General features: G+C 44.2%; 5 protein-coding genes across 6 annotated transcripts; 2 read left to right on the forward strand and 3 right to left on the reverse strand.

Moving 5' to 3' along the window:
• The first annotated feature begins 263 nt into the window (after positions 1-263).
• On the forward strand, positions 264-3,394 carry Nsun2 (tRNA (cytosine(34)-C(5))-methyltransferase Nsun2). The gene is made up of 3 exons (XM_017079673.4): positions 264-444; positions 520-2,344; positions 2,403-3,394. The coding sequence occupies exons 1-3, from the start codon at positions 385-387 to the stop codon at positions 2,753-2,755; spliced, it is 2,238 nt and encodes a 745-aa protein (XP_016935162.2). The 5' UTR covers positions 264-384; the 3' UTR covers positions 2,756-3,394.
• Positions 3,278-8,450, reverse strand: cib (thymosin beta cib). 2 transcript variants are annotated; one of them, XM_017079674.4, is made up of 4 exons: positions 8,306-8,450; positions 4,085-4,220; positions 3,899-4,012; positions 3,278-3,756 (listed from the first exon to the last, which is right to left on the reverse strand). In XM_017079674.4, exons 2-4 carry the CDS (start codon positions 4,218-4,220, stop codon positions 3,617-3,619), a joined length of 390 nt encoding a protein of 129 aa, XP_016935163.1. In that variant the 5' UTR covers positions 8,306-8,450; the 3' UTR covers positions 3,278-3,616. The 2 variants fall into 2 exon arrangements, with proteins under 2 accessions (XP_016935163.1, XP_036676343.2); XM_036820448.3 differs by having other exon boundaries at positions 3,899-4,220.
• A 770-nt stretch (positions 8,451-9,220) lies between these two features.
• brn (beta-1,3-galactosyltransferase brn) lies at positions 9,221-10,593 on the reverse strand. Its single transcript, XM_017079606.4, has one exon. It carries the CDS (start codon positions 10,554-10,556, stop codon positions 9,579-9,581), a length of 978 nt encoding a protein of 325 aa, XP_016935095.2. The 5' UTR covers positions 10,557-10,593; the 3' UTR covers positions 9,221-9,578.
• A 455-nt stretch (positions 10,594-11,048) lies between these two features.
• Positions 11,049-12,240, forward strand: Xpac (DNA repair protein complementing XP-A cells homolog Xpac). The gene is made up of 2 exons (XM_017079604.4): positions 11,049-11,277; positions 11,340-12,240. The coding sequence occupies exons 1-2, from the start codon at positions 11,120-11,122 to the stop codon at positions 12,076-12,078; spliced, it is 897 nt and encodes a 298-aa protein (XP_016935093.2). The 5' UTR covers positions 11,049-11,119; the 3' UTR covers positions 12,079-12,240.
• An 802-nt stretch (positions 12,241-13,042) lies between these two features.
• Positions 13,043-14,135, reverse strand: LOC108013699 (protamine-like protein 99C). Its single transcript, XM_070997667.1, has 3 exons — positions 13,736-14,135; positions 13,337-13,674; positions 13,043-13,279 (listed from the first exon to the last, which is right to left on the reverse strand). The coding sequence occupies exons 1-3, from the start codon at positions 13,940-13,942 to the stop codon at positions 13,261-13,263; spliced, it is 564 nt and encodes a 187-aa protein (XP_070853768.1). The 5' UTR covers positions 13,943-14,135; the 3' UTR covers positions 13,043-13,260.
• Positions 14,136-14,365: the final 230 nt, after the last annotated feature.

The raw sequence follows: 14,365 nt of genomic DNA on the forward strand, positions 1-14,365 counted from the left end.
ATATCGCTACTTTCAGTGTTTACCAAAGGTATTTAGCTTTTTTTGTATCGATAGTTGACAATACAGTTTTGGCGCCAAAAATTGTGTTTCTTTCAGATGGTGAACTAAGCCCCCAAAAGATAATCATTGAATTTTATTAAACTAGACTATTCAAAATGGAAATCAAGTCCTGAGAATATGGGGTCTCAATTAAAGTTCGGGCATATAAATGTTGTACAGTTCATTTTCTAAGCTAACTTGCAGTAGTCCGGCAACCCTAAACCGCCAGTATTGCCAGACAACCGGCGAACACGTTTTATTTGTTTCGCCGAAATAAATAAACGTTGCTTTACTTTTTTTTTAACTTAATCGCTTGATAAAGCAGCACTAGCTCAATCTTGATAAATGGGACGAAACAAGAAGCAAAATCCGTTTGCGGCCCGCAAACGTCAAAAGAGGGAGAACGTGAGTTTCCCAAAGTCCAATGGAGCAGCACTCCACGTTTTCAAATTTTAATGTCGTATATTTACAATTTAATAGGGTCCCGAGCGCCCCGATCGCAGAGCTCTGCCGTACGAGGAGATAAAGAGGGACAATGCCTTCTTCATCAAGTACTACCACTTGCAGAAGATCTGCGCCAGCGAGGAGGAGTGGTCGCAGTTCCTCGAGTCCATCAGGGACAACCTGCCCACCACTTTCCGGGTGACGGGATTCAAGGACGAGGCCAAGGCCCTGCTCTCGATCATAGAGACGCAGCTGTTCACCGAGTATGTACGGGCGGTGGCCGAGCTGCACCAGAAGGCGCCCGAGGAGGTGGAGCGTCCACTGTGCCTGCCCTGGTATCCCAACGGGCTGGCCTACCAGCTGCACCTCACCCGCAAGGACATTCGCCGCTCGGAGCCGCTCTACCGGCTGCACAACTTCCTCATTGTGGAGACAACGGCGGGCGGAATCAGCCGGCAGGAGGCCGTCTCCATGATCCCCCCGATTGTCCTCGATGTCCAGCCCACGGACAAAGTTCTGGACATGTGTGCCGCACCGGGCTCCAAAACGGCCCAGCTGATTGAGGCTCTGCATGCTGCGCCCGAGGAGCACAAGATCCCGCCTGGCTTTGTGCTGGCCAACGATGTGGACAACAACCGCTGCTACATGCTCGTCCACCAGGCCAAGCGCCTCAACTCGCCCTGCCTGCTGGTGACCAACCACGACAGCAGCGCCTTCCCCAACATGCTGACCACCAAGCCGGATGGCTCGAAGGCCATCCTCAAGTTCGACAAGATCCTGTGCGATGTGCCCTGCTCCGGGGACGGCACTCTGCGCAAGAATCCGGACATTTGGCTGAAGTGGAACCTGGCCCAGGCCTACAATCTGCACGGCATCCAGTACCGGATCGTGCGACGTGGAGCCGAGATGCTGGAGGTGGGCGGCCGCCTGGTGTACTCTACCTGCTCGCTGAACCCCATCGAGAACGAGGCGGTGCTGCAGCGCATCCTCAAGGAGGCCGACGGAGCCATGGAGCTGGTGGATGCGGGGCACTTGGTGCCGGGCCTCAAGTACAAACCCGGCATGACCGACTGGAAGCTGGCCACCAAGGAGGTGGACCAGATCTTCACAAGCTTTGACCAGGTGCCTGAGAGTCTGCACACCATTATACGGCCCGGCATGTTCCCGCTGCCCGCCGACGAGATGGCCAAGATCGGGCTTGAGAAGTGCCTGCGTGTGCTGCCGCATCTGCAGGACAGCGGCGGCTTCTTTGTGGCCGTCCTGGAGAAGCGCCGTCAGCTGAGCTTCGAAAAGAACGATGTGGTGGAGGTGGTTGAGCAGAGCGAAAAGGCCAAGGAACCGGCAGCTGAGCCGCAGCTGGATGAGGAGGGCAAGCCCATTGAGGAGAAGTCCGTGCCGTGGGGACCGCAGCGGAAAAAGCGACGCCTGCATGGCTACAAGGAGGATCCTTATGTGTTCTTTGGCGAGAACGATGCCGACTACGAGGCCATCAAGGAGTTTTACCAGTTGGACGAAGCCCTCAACCAGCGATGCCTTCTGACGCGCTGCATCACAGACAAGAAGAAGAACATCTACTACTGCTCGGAACCCATCCGCGATTTGGTGCTCAACAACGAGCACAACATCAAGATCATCAACACGGGCGTGAAGACATTTGTGCGCTGCGAGAACCGGCACACGGTGCATCCGTTCCGTTTGGCCCAGGAGGGCCTGCAGACCTCAAATGCTTTCATGGGCGCCAACAGGCGAATCCAGGTGGAGCGGGAAGATCTGGTGATGATGCTCAACTGCACCGATCCCACACAGCCGCCGTCGACGCACGAACTGAGAAAGGAAACGCAGGAGCGTTGCAAGGAATTGGGTAAGTCCTTAAATGCGTCTCCAGTTATGGCGATGATCTAATGATTGATTCATTTCAGGAGTGGGCAGCTGCATCCTTAAGTACGTGGACGAGCGGTTCACCCTGTACACGGTGGGCTGGCGCGGCACCTCCAGCCTGCGCGCCTATGTGCACAAGGACGAGACCATCCACATCCTGCGACTACTGGGCGCCGATCTCAGCAAGTTCGAGACCAACAAGTACGAGGATGCGAGAATCGCGGCTGCTGCTGCGGCAGAGGCAGCTGCAGAAGCTGGCAAGGAGGCCGAAGGATCCGAGTCCTCGGGCGAGGGTGCCGCCGCGGAGTCTGCATCCCCTGACAATGGTGCTGCAGATGTCGCCGAATCAACGACCACGCCCATGGACACCGAAGAGGTGGCCACGAAAAGCTAGTGCTCACTCGGAGTAGCTCCGAAATCTAGCATTTAAGCGGACCATTTGTATAATTATTACGAATCAAAAGTATATATTCCCCTCAAGTGGACAAAGTTAAACAACTTGGATTATTATTTTCTAGCTATGTGTAAAATATTCACCAGAACAACCCAAGCGAAAGTCGTTGCATTTTTAGTACGTTTTTGTTATAAAATGTTACATTTATGTTTTATTTTTCCCAGTATAAATATATCGTATGTAAAGTATATAAAAAAAAGTTCATTAAAAAATTACACATACTCTTTATATAGATGCTTTTCTACCGTAGTTCTTTTTGTTTTTCTGTTTTATACGCTTCATACGTTGTTTCGTGTCTTTTAAAAAGTATTTCTCATATATTTGCTGTCTTTTTTTCATTTTTTGTTTTGTGTAAATGTTTTGAGTAAGTTGGCTGTCGTATTGCTTTGTATCTGCGATTTTTCATTCCTTTCAAGATGATGTGTGAGTGTCGTGTGTTTTGGAAACATTTATGCACAAGTATATGGGATAGACAAAGGTTTATTTTATGTTAATTACGCTGTAGGAATGAGACTGGCTCTCTTGCTTGTTAATACAAAAAGTATATATATAAAAAAATAATGCAAAAAAAAAAAACAACCGGAATATAATAGTAAAATACTTTTGCAACCACGCGCATGCGCAGCGGTTCGAATTACTTGGTAGCAGTGGAAAAATGAGAGAGGGAATAGCTTTATACGTATAAAGAGTGAGATGCGGCGAGACGAAAAATAGAGACGGGGTGACTGAGGATCGGATCTCGGATCTCAGATCTCCGATCTCGGATCTCGGATCGGATTGGACCACATTGGAGCCCCCTTTTTAAGCCTGCTTCTCGGCCTCGATCACCTCCTTGGTGGGCAGCACGTTCTTCTCGTTGGTCTCGGTGTGCTTCAACTTTTTCGCATCAAAGTTCTCGATGCCGGCGATGAACTGATTCTTCTCCTTCTCCTGCTCGATGGCTGCAATTTGAGTTGAGAAACAACAACATATAAACATATAACAATTATAGAGCGTGCATTGGCCAACTAAGGCAGCCGGTCTTTGGCTTTTATGGCCATGCCATGTATATATACTATATACACTAGATGGCCTACAACGCACCTTCCTTATCGGGCAACGGGTTCTTCTCGTGGGTCTCCGTGTGCTTCAAGTTGTTCTGATTGAAAGCGGTGATGCCCTCAAAGATCGACTGTTGGGTCTTCTCGGCAGCCACATCTGCGTTTCGAAAGGATTGGGTTTCATTTTTTTTATTGTTTGCCATCAGACCTTCACTAACAACTAACTCACCTTCGGCGGTGGGGAGAATGATCTTCTCCTGGGTGCTGGCGTTCTTCAGTTTGTCCTGGTTGAAGCCCTCCAACTGGCTCTTCAGGTTCTCGGCCACCTTGGGCAGGTCCTTGAGTGCTGGTGCTGGGGCGGCCATCTAAAAAAGGGGGGTTTGTAATTATATAGAGGTTGCAACCAAATAACAAATAGCAAACATTTAAAATACTTTATTTTTAATATGGAAAAATAAAAATTGCTTGGTTTTTAGTGACTTAATGGCCCATCGATCATTAGGTAATAATGCTTTGGGATTTATGATAGTAGTTAGATACAAAGTTAGATATTGATACTATATTGATAGTACCCTCTAAAGTAATACTCTTAAGAATAAAATAAACCTTCCATAAAAAATACCACTTCGTGGTAACTTGATAACCGTTACCATGTTTACACACATACCGGTTTTCCTAGAATATAAACAGGAAAAAGTAATTTTTTCCGGAATTCTTTCTCTATTTGCAAGGAATTAAGTCGCAAAGTCTACTACTGATTAGGAAAAACTTTTAAAAATAGATAGCTTAAAGATTACCTTTCTATATACTTGGTATTTTGTACACAAGACTCAATTCTACCGAATTTGTGGCCTCAAAATAAAAACTTTCTGAATTATTATTGACAACTTGATTCCCTCATTCAAACATTTCCAGGCCGGAAGAGGATATCGATGTTATCGGTGGGTAAGAGAAAGCAACTCTCCGATAGACGATCCCCGTTGTTGTTCCCCCTTGCTTGCTTTTGTTGACACTCTGTTGCGCCTTAATAAATAATTCATTTTCGTTGGAAACGAAACGTAATATCTCTTTGTTGACCGTTGGTTTTATTTACTTTAGCCGGTCGATTTCTCAAGCGATAGCCAGCAAAGAAAAAAGTTAATCACACGAATGTGGGGCGATAACGATGACTCAAAAGCGCGCACACATACAAATGAAGCAAGGACGAGCGGGCCAAGTGTATGTGTGTGTTTCCTATCATAAAGAAAGAAGGAGAGGGAGAGAAAGAGCGAATGAAGAAAGAGTTCAGCGAACCTTTCCAACTGGAAAGAGATTACAACGACTCCAATTGGATTTGCTTTCTGTTCTTGGCCTTTGTTTTTGCTTTCCGCACTGGCATTCTTATCAGAAGACATGTGTACTTGGCCAGCGGTTAAACTGCATTTTATCACGTTTATTTTTAGTTGCGAAATTCGAGTGTGCGTGCAATAGCCCGTTTACCAATTCCCCATTTGCCATTCCCCCCCAGAAAAGACAAAGAATCTTCTTTGTGGATCGATATCATGCATTGCCTTCGATTGAACAGCTGCTGCTGATTGAAATGCCCAAGCTGAGGCTGCAGCTGAATTGCAATCGTTACAAGGGCAGCGACCGCGCCAAAAACAAAACGGAGAAAAAGCATCGCGAATCGAATCTATATTTATTTATTTGCACATTTATGGCCATAAATGGTCGTAAAGCTGCGCCTCAAGCGGCTGGCCAATCACGTTGATTGACTAACTGACTAACGGCCGGCGATTTCCCCCCGCCTTTCCCCACTTTCCCCGCTCAAAAGCCTATCTCAACTCACTCGGTTCATGCGGCACTTTCATCACGATCCACAAACCAAGCTTAACTGGTTGTTATTCATCACTCTGATCTAGAAACTTGGTGATTTCCATGCTTATAACATGGATACTTGTTTTCAATTTCTAACCATATCGATAATACACAATTTAACCGATGATTAATTCTGCTCGCTAATCTGTATTTCGATAATGCTGATGAATTGCTCATAATTTATTATCGCTACTAAAAATAACACCGATGAACCAATAATGAGAAAACCTAGCTAAACAACCGAACGATTCATAATCTGATCTAGAAATTGTTCCTGTACACGTAACTCATTTGGAAGGTATGATATCTTGAACGCCAAGTTTTATGATCACAGCTAGAATAAATTATTCATAGGCTTATAAGTATACGGTAGTTGTAATAAAATAATAATAATAATAATTTGTAGAACTTGGAGTTTTACATACGTTTTCCTGTAATTCAACGAGCTCAACTCATAACGATCTTAACGCTTAATTTGAATTTCGATTAATTGGTCATCGTGTAAACCGAGTGTCGTATTAGTCAGCTCCTTGCGGCGAACAAAGGAGAGGCAACAAAACAACAACAACAGCAGTGACTTCGCATACATACAAAGTGGGAGTGATTGGGTGGGGGGAAGGAGGGGTGGTGATTTCCAGGGGGAGGGGGCCATGAAGTTCGCCGTGAATCAACTTCCAACTTCGAAATTCGAAATATGGTCGACCCGCTTAAAAGCCGCCGATGAATCATCGGTTTATATTGCACATGTACACAAGCAAACATATGTATGTATATTGTATATTGTATATGTTTGTTTGAATTTATCGTTGCCCACACAGCTGTGCTTCTTCTTCTCCTTTGTAAGCTTTTCTTTTCCTTTCCTTTACTTTCCTCTTCCCCTCTTTCTCTCTCTTCCTGTTTTTGGTTAGTTCTTTTACAGATATATCTTGTCGTTCTGCTTTTTTGGTGTTTTTTTGGTGCTTTTTGTTTTTGGGGGTGTGAGTGAGACGGCGCCAAGAGACCGTTAAAAACAAAAAGAATTTGTTTGGTGAACAAAAAAAAAGAATGGGCATGAATTATATGTAAAACAAAATGAGTCAAAGCTGCTGATGCGTGGCAACCAGCCGACGAACGGAGTGCGAAAAGGAGGCGAGAAGAAAGGCGGTGGAGGAGTTGCAGATGAAGATGGGGGAAATGAGAAATGAGAAATGACAGACACGTCCGCTTTACATTTACACCCTCAACTCGACTCCTGCACAAATGCAGCAGTGTGTGTGTGTGCGCTAGAGGGAGAGAGCGAGAGAGACAGGGACAATCGGCGACTTGCAATGAATTTTAAGCACTCGCATTATACATTTTATTTTCGTGCACATTATATACCATACACACACCACACACACACATAGGCACACAATTTATGCAGGCGGCTGCGTTTAGTCATATATTCAATTTCAAAATCGCTGGGGATATTGGATATCCAAGTACCACGCCCAGTAAAATTTGCAATTCGCACACACACACTCGTGCATCCCACAGCCGAGGTCACACCGATAGGATGGCACTTTTGAAATAATATCTGTGTACATGCCAGTGACTTCATTCCACTTTATCTCTGAAGGCTATTTTAGCTTTAATCTTAAAGTGTTTGCAAAAAAGCAAACACGAATTTTTAACTAAATAAAAAATTTAATAGAAGTTTATAAGTTTTTGTAGCCTATTAATATTTGGCAACTATTTAAAATATTACTAAATTAATGGAATGTTTCAAAAACAAAATAATTTTCTTTTAGAAAAAAACTATTGTAAAAAAAATATAAGATATAACTTTCAAATTGAGCTGCCATCTGTTAATTAATATGCTTTTAACTCGTTTATTCATCCTAAAACTTTGTTTCTGATTATTATTTCTGTTTGTAGCCAGTGAGTTGCACTTTATCTTATTGATTTTATTACTTATTAAAAAACGTATTCAACAAAGTGCTATTTTTGTGACCCTGAATGTCTTAAATAAATGTTTATATGCTTCTTTCTAACAAACGCAGACAAAGTGTTACTTTTTCGTGACGCCCACTGTGGGGGAGGATATTGGGCAGCAACAACAACCACAAGCGCCCCGCCCAAGCACCACACACACACACACACACTCACCTATGTACAAACAGCAGACGGCGAAAAAAGAAGTGAAAAATGCCGGCCGGCACTCGCTCACACACACATAGACCAAATCTGAAGTTTAAACCACACAAAAAAATAACAAAAAAAGAAAAAATAGTCAACAAAAGCAGGCGGCGACAAAAGCGCTTTAACAGCTGCAGAAAAAAGTTACAAAGCAGAAGAAAAGAAATGAAACTGAAGAGAAAGAGCAAAAAGTAACGGACTAGACAAGCACAATAAATATTTATAACAAATCCGCTGCCATTTTTGCAATCAATGAAGAAGCGCATTCAACAAAAACCAGTTAGTTTGTTCCCCCCTGTCCGCCCCCTCTTCTTTGTTACCCCCTTTTCTGCATAAAAGAAATTACCGGCGATCCCCCCATCCGAAAAATTGAATAAAGTAAAGTTACTCCAGTACCTTCAAAGAGCATTAAAACAAAAAACTTTGGTAAGCTCACCTTGATTTGGTTTTTGGCGTTGGTTTTTTGGATTGGCAAAGAGGATTACTGCAAATTGGGATGCTGGCGGGGTCGGGCCTTATATATATCTATCTGTATAGCTGTACACTTGGCGGATGTTAACCTCGGATTTCTCGCGAAGCGGAGCTCTTGACGTCACAAATTTAATACTGGCGCTCGGCGGAGATCCCCGGTTTTTATACCGCCGCTAAGCAAGCTTGGCGTTAACACGGCATTTTAACACATCGCATTGGCGGTCACACTTGGCTCTCACGGCGTTATTCAAAGACTCTGGCCTGGTCACACCGAAAAGATAACTATCAGTTAGCAAGTACACCCACCAGAGATATCAAAGACATCAGCAATTAGTTAATACAATCACCTAAATGATATGGAGTTATCGAATTTATGTTATCGAGGTTATCCCACCGCTAGAATTGTTATTGAGTTAGCGAAGACAATAGCGGGCATACGAACCACGGTATCCGATACACTCACCTAATATAGCGAGTACACCCTCCATGACATAGCAGAGTCACATTTAGCCTGTTTTAATACCCTAATGGCCTAAATAAAATTCAAATGGGAAAATTAAAATAAGATTTAACAATTATAAAACATAAAAAAAGAGAAAAATATGAGTTTAATAGAATGGAAACACTATTAGTAGAGGAACTTTGCAAAAAAGATACATACCATTTAAGATACATACATATTCTTGTATTTAAATTTTAGAATCCTAAATTATTTATATTCATACATTGATTCCCCGAAATGGCCCCATATGCAATGTATAGTCATTATATACAAAACTCGCAAGCTCCAAGGGTTTATTTAGCTTGGAAACTTTTTTGCGGGTTTCATTTTTCAAGACATGAGTTGTGAAAAAATTCAAGGAACAATAAATATACAACCGATGTCACCAAGCGACTAGTATTACAACGCTTCTTTTATATTTGTAAACTTTATTTAAGCTAAACTTGCATTAAAAGGCATTACACAAACTTCAAGTAACTCAATTCTTATAAATATAATTTGCACACTTAGTGGGTAATTTGAAGTAAACACAATAATAAAATCGTTTTATCAATATTCCTACAATGAGCATGAATAGCCGCAATTACGTGGATTGAAATCATATGAACCTCTTCGATGGAGGTATCATCCATCAATACATTACTTTACTTTAATAAGGCTGTTAGCTATCTAGGTGGTGACTCATCCGTATGTACAATCTCGATGGGAATGGGAAGGGGGAGTCCTAGCCCTCGTGCTACGCGTAGTTGGCGGAGCGGCACTCGTTCCACACCCGGGTCATCTCCTCGGGGTCGCCGAACTCGTGCGAGGCTATCACCGAGCTGTAGCTGTCCGGACCCCTGTACGCCGGCCGATGGAAGCGGAAGTCGTCGCAGTGCTGCAGCGGAACGCCCGCCTTGAGGGCCACAATGCCCAGGTAGACGTCGTCGAAGCGGAAGAGCGGCAGGTGGACACTGGCGGCGTACAGCTGGAGCAGCGCCTTGCGGGAGAGCAAGAAGGCACCGGCGGTCACATACGGCGGCCAGCGATCGAAGGGATACTCCTCGAGCGAAACGTACCACTTGCTGAACTTGTGGCGCAGTGGCGACGTCTGGAACACATGGCCCGCGAACAGCAGCTCCGGCTGGTGGCTACGACGTCCACGGCCCAGGAACTTGAGCACATTCTTGGCCGACACATAGTAGTCGTCGTCCACGAAGAGGTAGAAGTCGCTGCGATTGAACTGCTCGCTAGCCCAGCGCATCCCCAGCATGGTTTTCAGTGTGTTGTTGAAATAGGCGTCCGTGAAGTCCGCCTGCAGGATGTCGCCATGCTCGCGGGACTCCCAGGCCACGTCCTTCTCGCTCTCCTGGCCGTTGCCCAGCAGGAAGACCCTGCGCAGGTGGACATCCGAGAAGCGGCTCTCGTAGCCCCACGTCCGCCGGATGGCCTCCCGTCGCTGTGCGTTGGCCACGGCGCTCTTGATGAGCAGGGTGATGCGGGGCGGCTGATCCGCCTGGATTTCGGCAGTGAACGAGGGCACCCGCAGGTAGGAGAACCTCTGCAGGCCAGATCCCGTGGCGGTGTCACCGTCCAGCAGGGGGTAGCGGAAGTGCCGCTCGAAGTCCAGCTCGTGCAGGTGGATCAGCAGGCCGCAGTAGTCCACCAGCAGGATGAGGGGCAGGACCAGGAGACATCGCAGCAGCAGTTTGCGGTGTTTGCCCAGCATTTGCATTGCGAGGTGAACCAAAACAAAATCAAAAACGACAGCTGCGGTCACACTGGGGTGCGGAAAAATACCAGAAGGTGCGGGTTATTACACTGGAAAAAACCGTGGGTCATGTAACATTTCTAAATTTATTGAATATTAATTGCCAATAGATAAACCATTACCTGGCTACAATTATTGATCTTAAATCTATATCTAAACCATATTTAAAACATATTCCCTAAGCGTTTCCCTACCTGAATCTAATGCTCACAGGCAAGGAACATAAACATTGCAAGTACTAGTCAAATGATCTACATCATTTTAAAATAATAAACCATTTTTTTATGTCAAGTGTGTTGTCTTTAGTTTCTAAAATTATTTAATTACTTAAATTCTTTTTTAGAAGTAAAATAATTGAAATTATTCTACACACTTTCTTCATTCACTTAGTACCAAAATACCACAAGCCTTTTGGGTACCTAAAAATACCAGCTGATACAGAAGCGCTCGCGTGGAATGTCAAATTAAAAAGAAGAAGCATTTCATATACAAAAATTCAAAAACAACATTTACTTGCGAAATTCGAAATGTCCGAGGAAGTGACCACCGACGCAGTGGCTCCGCCGGCGGAGCAGGCCTCCAAGCTGACCAATGCCCAGAAGGCGCGGATCGAAAGGAATCTGGCCAAGGCGCAGAGGTTGCGGGAGGCCAAGTTGGTTTTGCATCCCTTCAAGGATCTGGCCAGGTGAGTTATTTCTTCTCCATTGTCCCTGCAAGATCACACCTAACACATCCAATCCCCCTTAGCAACAAGGACGGCAGCCATCCGGAGGCGGCCCTCAGCCAGGGAAGCTCTGTGATCAAGGTGCAGGGCACCAAGTACATCGACTCCGGCGGCGGCTTCCTGTTGGAGCAGCCCGTTCTGCCCGCGGCACCGGGTGCAGCCGGTGCAACCGGTCTCAACAAGTCCGCCGAGGAGGCCCCGCCGATCCTGGACGATGCCATCGCCATTCCCGTGCAGTACGAGGAGTGCCTGGAGTGCGGCGACATGTTTGCCGACTCCTATCTGTTCAACAACTTCGGGCACTCGGTGTGCGACAAGTGCCGCGACAACGACGACCGCCATGCCCTGATCACCCGCACGGAGGCCAAGGCGGAGTACCTGCTGAAGGACTGCGACTTCGACAAGCGGGAGCCCAAGTTGCGCTACATCAGCCGCAAGAATCCGCACAACGTGCGCTGGGGCGAGATGAAGCTGTACTTGCATCAGCAGATCCACCAGCGCGCCCTGGAGGTGTGGGGCAGCGAGGAGGAGCTAGTGCGCCAGCACGAGTCCCGCGAGGACAAACGCGAGGTGGGCAAGGCGCGCAAGTACAACAAGCAGATGAAGCAGCTGCGCATGGAGGTGCGCAGCAGCATCTACACCAAGAAGACGCACGCCGTCCACGAGCACGAGTTCGGCCCGGACACCTACAACGAGGAGGAGGACACCTACACCCACACCTGCCTCACCTGTCCGTACAGCGAGACCTACGAGAAGATGTAGGGCTAACACTAGTTTGTAGAAGGGGCATTTGATTTGATTTCCCCAAATGAACAGAAGAGATTGCAAGAGCATGTGAGCCTAGTTTTGTATATGGTGGTTCTCCATTCAAGACCCCAAATGATTTTTGTGAAGAATTAGTAATGCTGCTAAAGAAATAGTTAACCAGCACTTTTTTTGTCTAAGTTAAGGTCCCTAACTTAAGAAACGTACGTTATAAACAAACAATTAAAAAACACTTTGGAGTTATTTAAAAACCTTGGCTGGCTTGCCAACAATATGAATATGAAGCCACTGCCATGGAATTAATCATTTAACAAATATCTTTTTCTTCTTCCTGGAATTTTGTCTTGTAATTTCAAAGAATCTGAAGTAAATAAATATAATTTGAATCATTAAATGGAAATGGAAATGGAACAGACCTAAATATTATTTTATTATATTATTTACATAAAAATAGTAAAAAAAAATGATGATAGTCATACATCGTTGGACTCGTAATTTCCCATACATTGGCATTCAAACCAGTACATTTTTACTTCTTGCAATTTTTTGCAAAAAGTCGTATTGTAACAACTTGTAAAATATGCAATAATTGGTAAAAAAAATAAATTTTTCTAGAAGAGATGGGGATTGTAAGCATATATAGCAAGCTGTTCAAAACAGTCAGTTTTTTTAGCTGTACGCCTTCATTTGGTTGAGCTACGATGAAAAAATCGAAAAAAATGAGAATTTTTGACCAAAATCTGAATCCCAAAAAAAAACCGAGCTACCCCCTTATAAAAAATGAAAAATTTTGTAAAAAAATAAATCTTCCTTAAAATGATGGGGATCGATAGCAATTGAAGCAAGCTGTTCAAAACACTCGGTCTTTTAGCTGTACGCCTTGATTTGGCTAAACTGCGAGTGAAAAACCGGATAAGAATCAGTATTTTTGAAAAAAATCTGAATACTTTATTTTCCGCCCAAAAATGCCGTTTTTGGCTCGAATTGAAGTGCTTTACATGGCTTAAGCTGCAAGGGTTTCGTACTTCGGGCTTAGGATTTATATGTAAACCGTTTTTGCAGTCGGTTGATCAGATAAAAGATAACAGATAACTAAAATTAGGCTTACAAAACATCATTACTTAAATATTTTGGGGTTCAAATTTTGACATATTAATATGGCTCAAATTTAAGTGTCTCTTATCCAAATCTCACAATCCTGAAAAAGATGTAGATATTATTGATTGAGTAAAGCTTTACATTTAGATAACTTTACCAAAGTGGCTTCTCAAATTGTTCGCGCTGGCTTCCACGCAGACGGCACCAAAAACGGGTTGCCTTTTTCAATAGATCATTTGCCGCCAAATCTTTGTTCTTCCTCTGAAACTTGCGAATGAAATGAATATAGGCTACGGCGGAGCCCAACCGATTTTGGTCGAGAGTCTCTGGACTGGGATTCTTCTTGATTTCTTGATTGTTCATGGACTCCCTCTCACTGGCATAAGGAGAGCGAACTGGACTGCGTTTCTCCCGCTCAGATTTACCGGGGTTTTCCCCATAGGACTGATTCTCAAACTCCTGAGGAGCACTTTTTATAACGGTCACAGGTTCTATCTAACTCACGTTTGTTAGTAATTGGTATATATTATTAAAAATTAAGATATATCCTACTTACCATATTTTTAAACAGTTCCTTTTCCTCGAGGGTCAACTGATTCCACTGCTTGGCTCCGAAACGTACCATGTCATTTGGGGAAACTCCGCAGAACGTCTTTTTGTACTCCATTAAGAAGTTAAGGTAGCCATTGTTTGTGATGCGCCCTACATTTTGGAAATTGTAAATTGGTTTTTGAAGAGCCTTTCTACGCTTTGTTCCGTCCATAGTTTATTTTTGTTTTAAACTACAATTTTGCTCTAATACGATACTGTCGATACTGAATAATGAATGCGAGTACTGATTCTGATTGAGAAGCTGTTCTCCCAGCTACCTACGATATTTTTTTAAACCAAAAAAGGCTTCTGTGAAATTGTTTACTAAGCATCTATGATCCAAACTATTTAGTACATAGTAGACTCTTACTTTTAACTAACCTGTGAGTTTCGAACATAGTAGGCAGTTGCTTTTAACTTCTAGCTGAAATGTGGACATCAGTTCAATCGTCTTCGCACAGTCAAGTCGTGAACTTCTCTAAAATCATTTTAATAGATATTAGGCAAAGTTCAGCATTTTTTAAATTTTAACATGATCCCGATAATATTTTTCTTTGCCGTGTCCGTCCTGACGGCTCTTTTTTCTTGCATTATT

The sequence above is a fragment of the Drosophila suzukii genome, chromosome X (assembly GCF_043229965.1).
Source record: "Drosophila suzukii chromosome X, CBGP_Dsuzu_IsoJpt1.0, whole genome shotgun sequence".
In the NCBI taxonomy this organism is placed as follows: domain Eukaryota; kingdom Metazoa; phylum Arthropoda; class Insecta; order Diptera; family Drosophilidae; genus Drosophila; species Drosophila suzukii.

Bases quoted from the DNA above. Each gene is read 5' to 3' on its own strand.
- Nsun2 (XM_017079673.4), top strand. From the start codon at position 385: ATGGGACGAAACAAGAAGCAAAATCCGTTTGCGGCCCGCAAACGTCAA. The intron at 445-519 runs GTGAGTTTCCCA...ACAATTTAATAG, and splicing joins AACGTCAAAAGAGGGAGAAC to GGTCCCGAGCGCCCCGATCG. The intron at 2,345-2,402 runs GTAAGTCCTTAA...GATTCATTTCAG, and splicing joins GGAGCGTTGCAAGGAATTGG to GAGTGGGCAGCTGCATCCTT.
- cib (XM_036820448.3), bottom strand. From the start codon at position 4,220: ATGGCCGCCCCAGCACCAGCACTCAAGGACCTGCCCAAGGTGGCCGAG. The intron at 3,757-3,898 runs GTGCGTTGTAGG...CTCAAATTGCAG, and splicing joins CCCGTTGCCCGATAAGGAAG to CCATCGAGCAGGAGAAGGAG.
- brn (XM_017079606.4), bottom strand. From the start codon at position 10,556: ATGCAAATGCTGGGCAAACACCGCAAACTGCTGCTGCGATGTCTCCTG.
- Xpac (XM_017079604.4), top strand. From the start codon at position 11,120: ATGTCCGAGGAAGTGACCACCGACGCAGTGGCTCCGCCGGCGGAGCAG. The intron at 11,278-11,339 runs GTGAGTTATTTC...AATCCCCCTTAG, and splicing joins CCCTTCAAGGATCTGGCCAG to CAACAAGGACGGCAGCCATC.
- LOC108013699 (XM_070997667.1), bottom strand. From the start codon at position 13,942: ATGGACGGAACAAAGCGTAGAAAGGCTCTTCAAAAACCAATTTACAAT. The intron at 13,675-13,735 runs GTAAGTAGGATA...AACGTGAGTTAG, and splicing joins AGGAACTGTTTAAAAATATG to ATAGAACCTGTGACCGTTAT.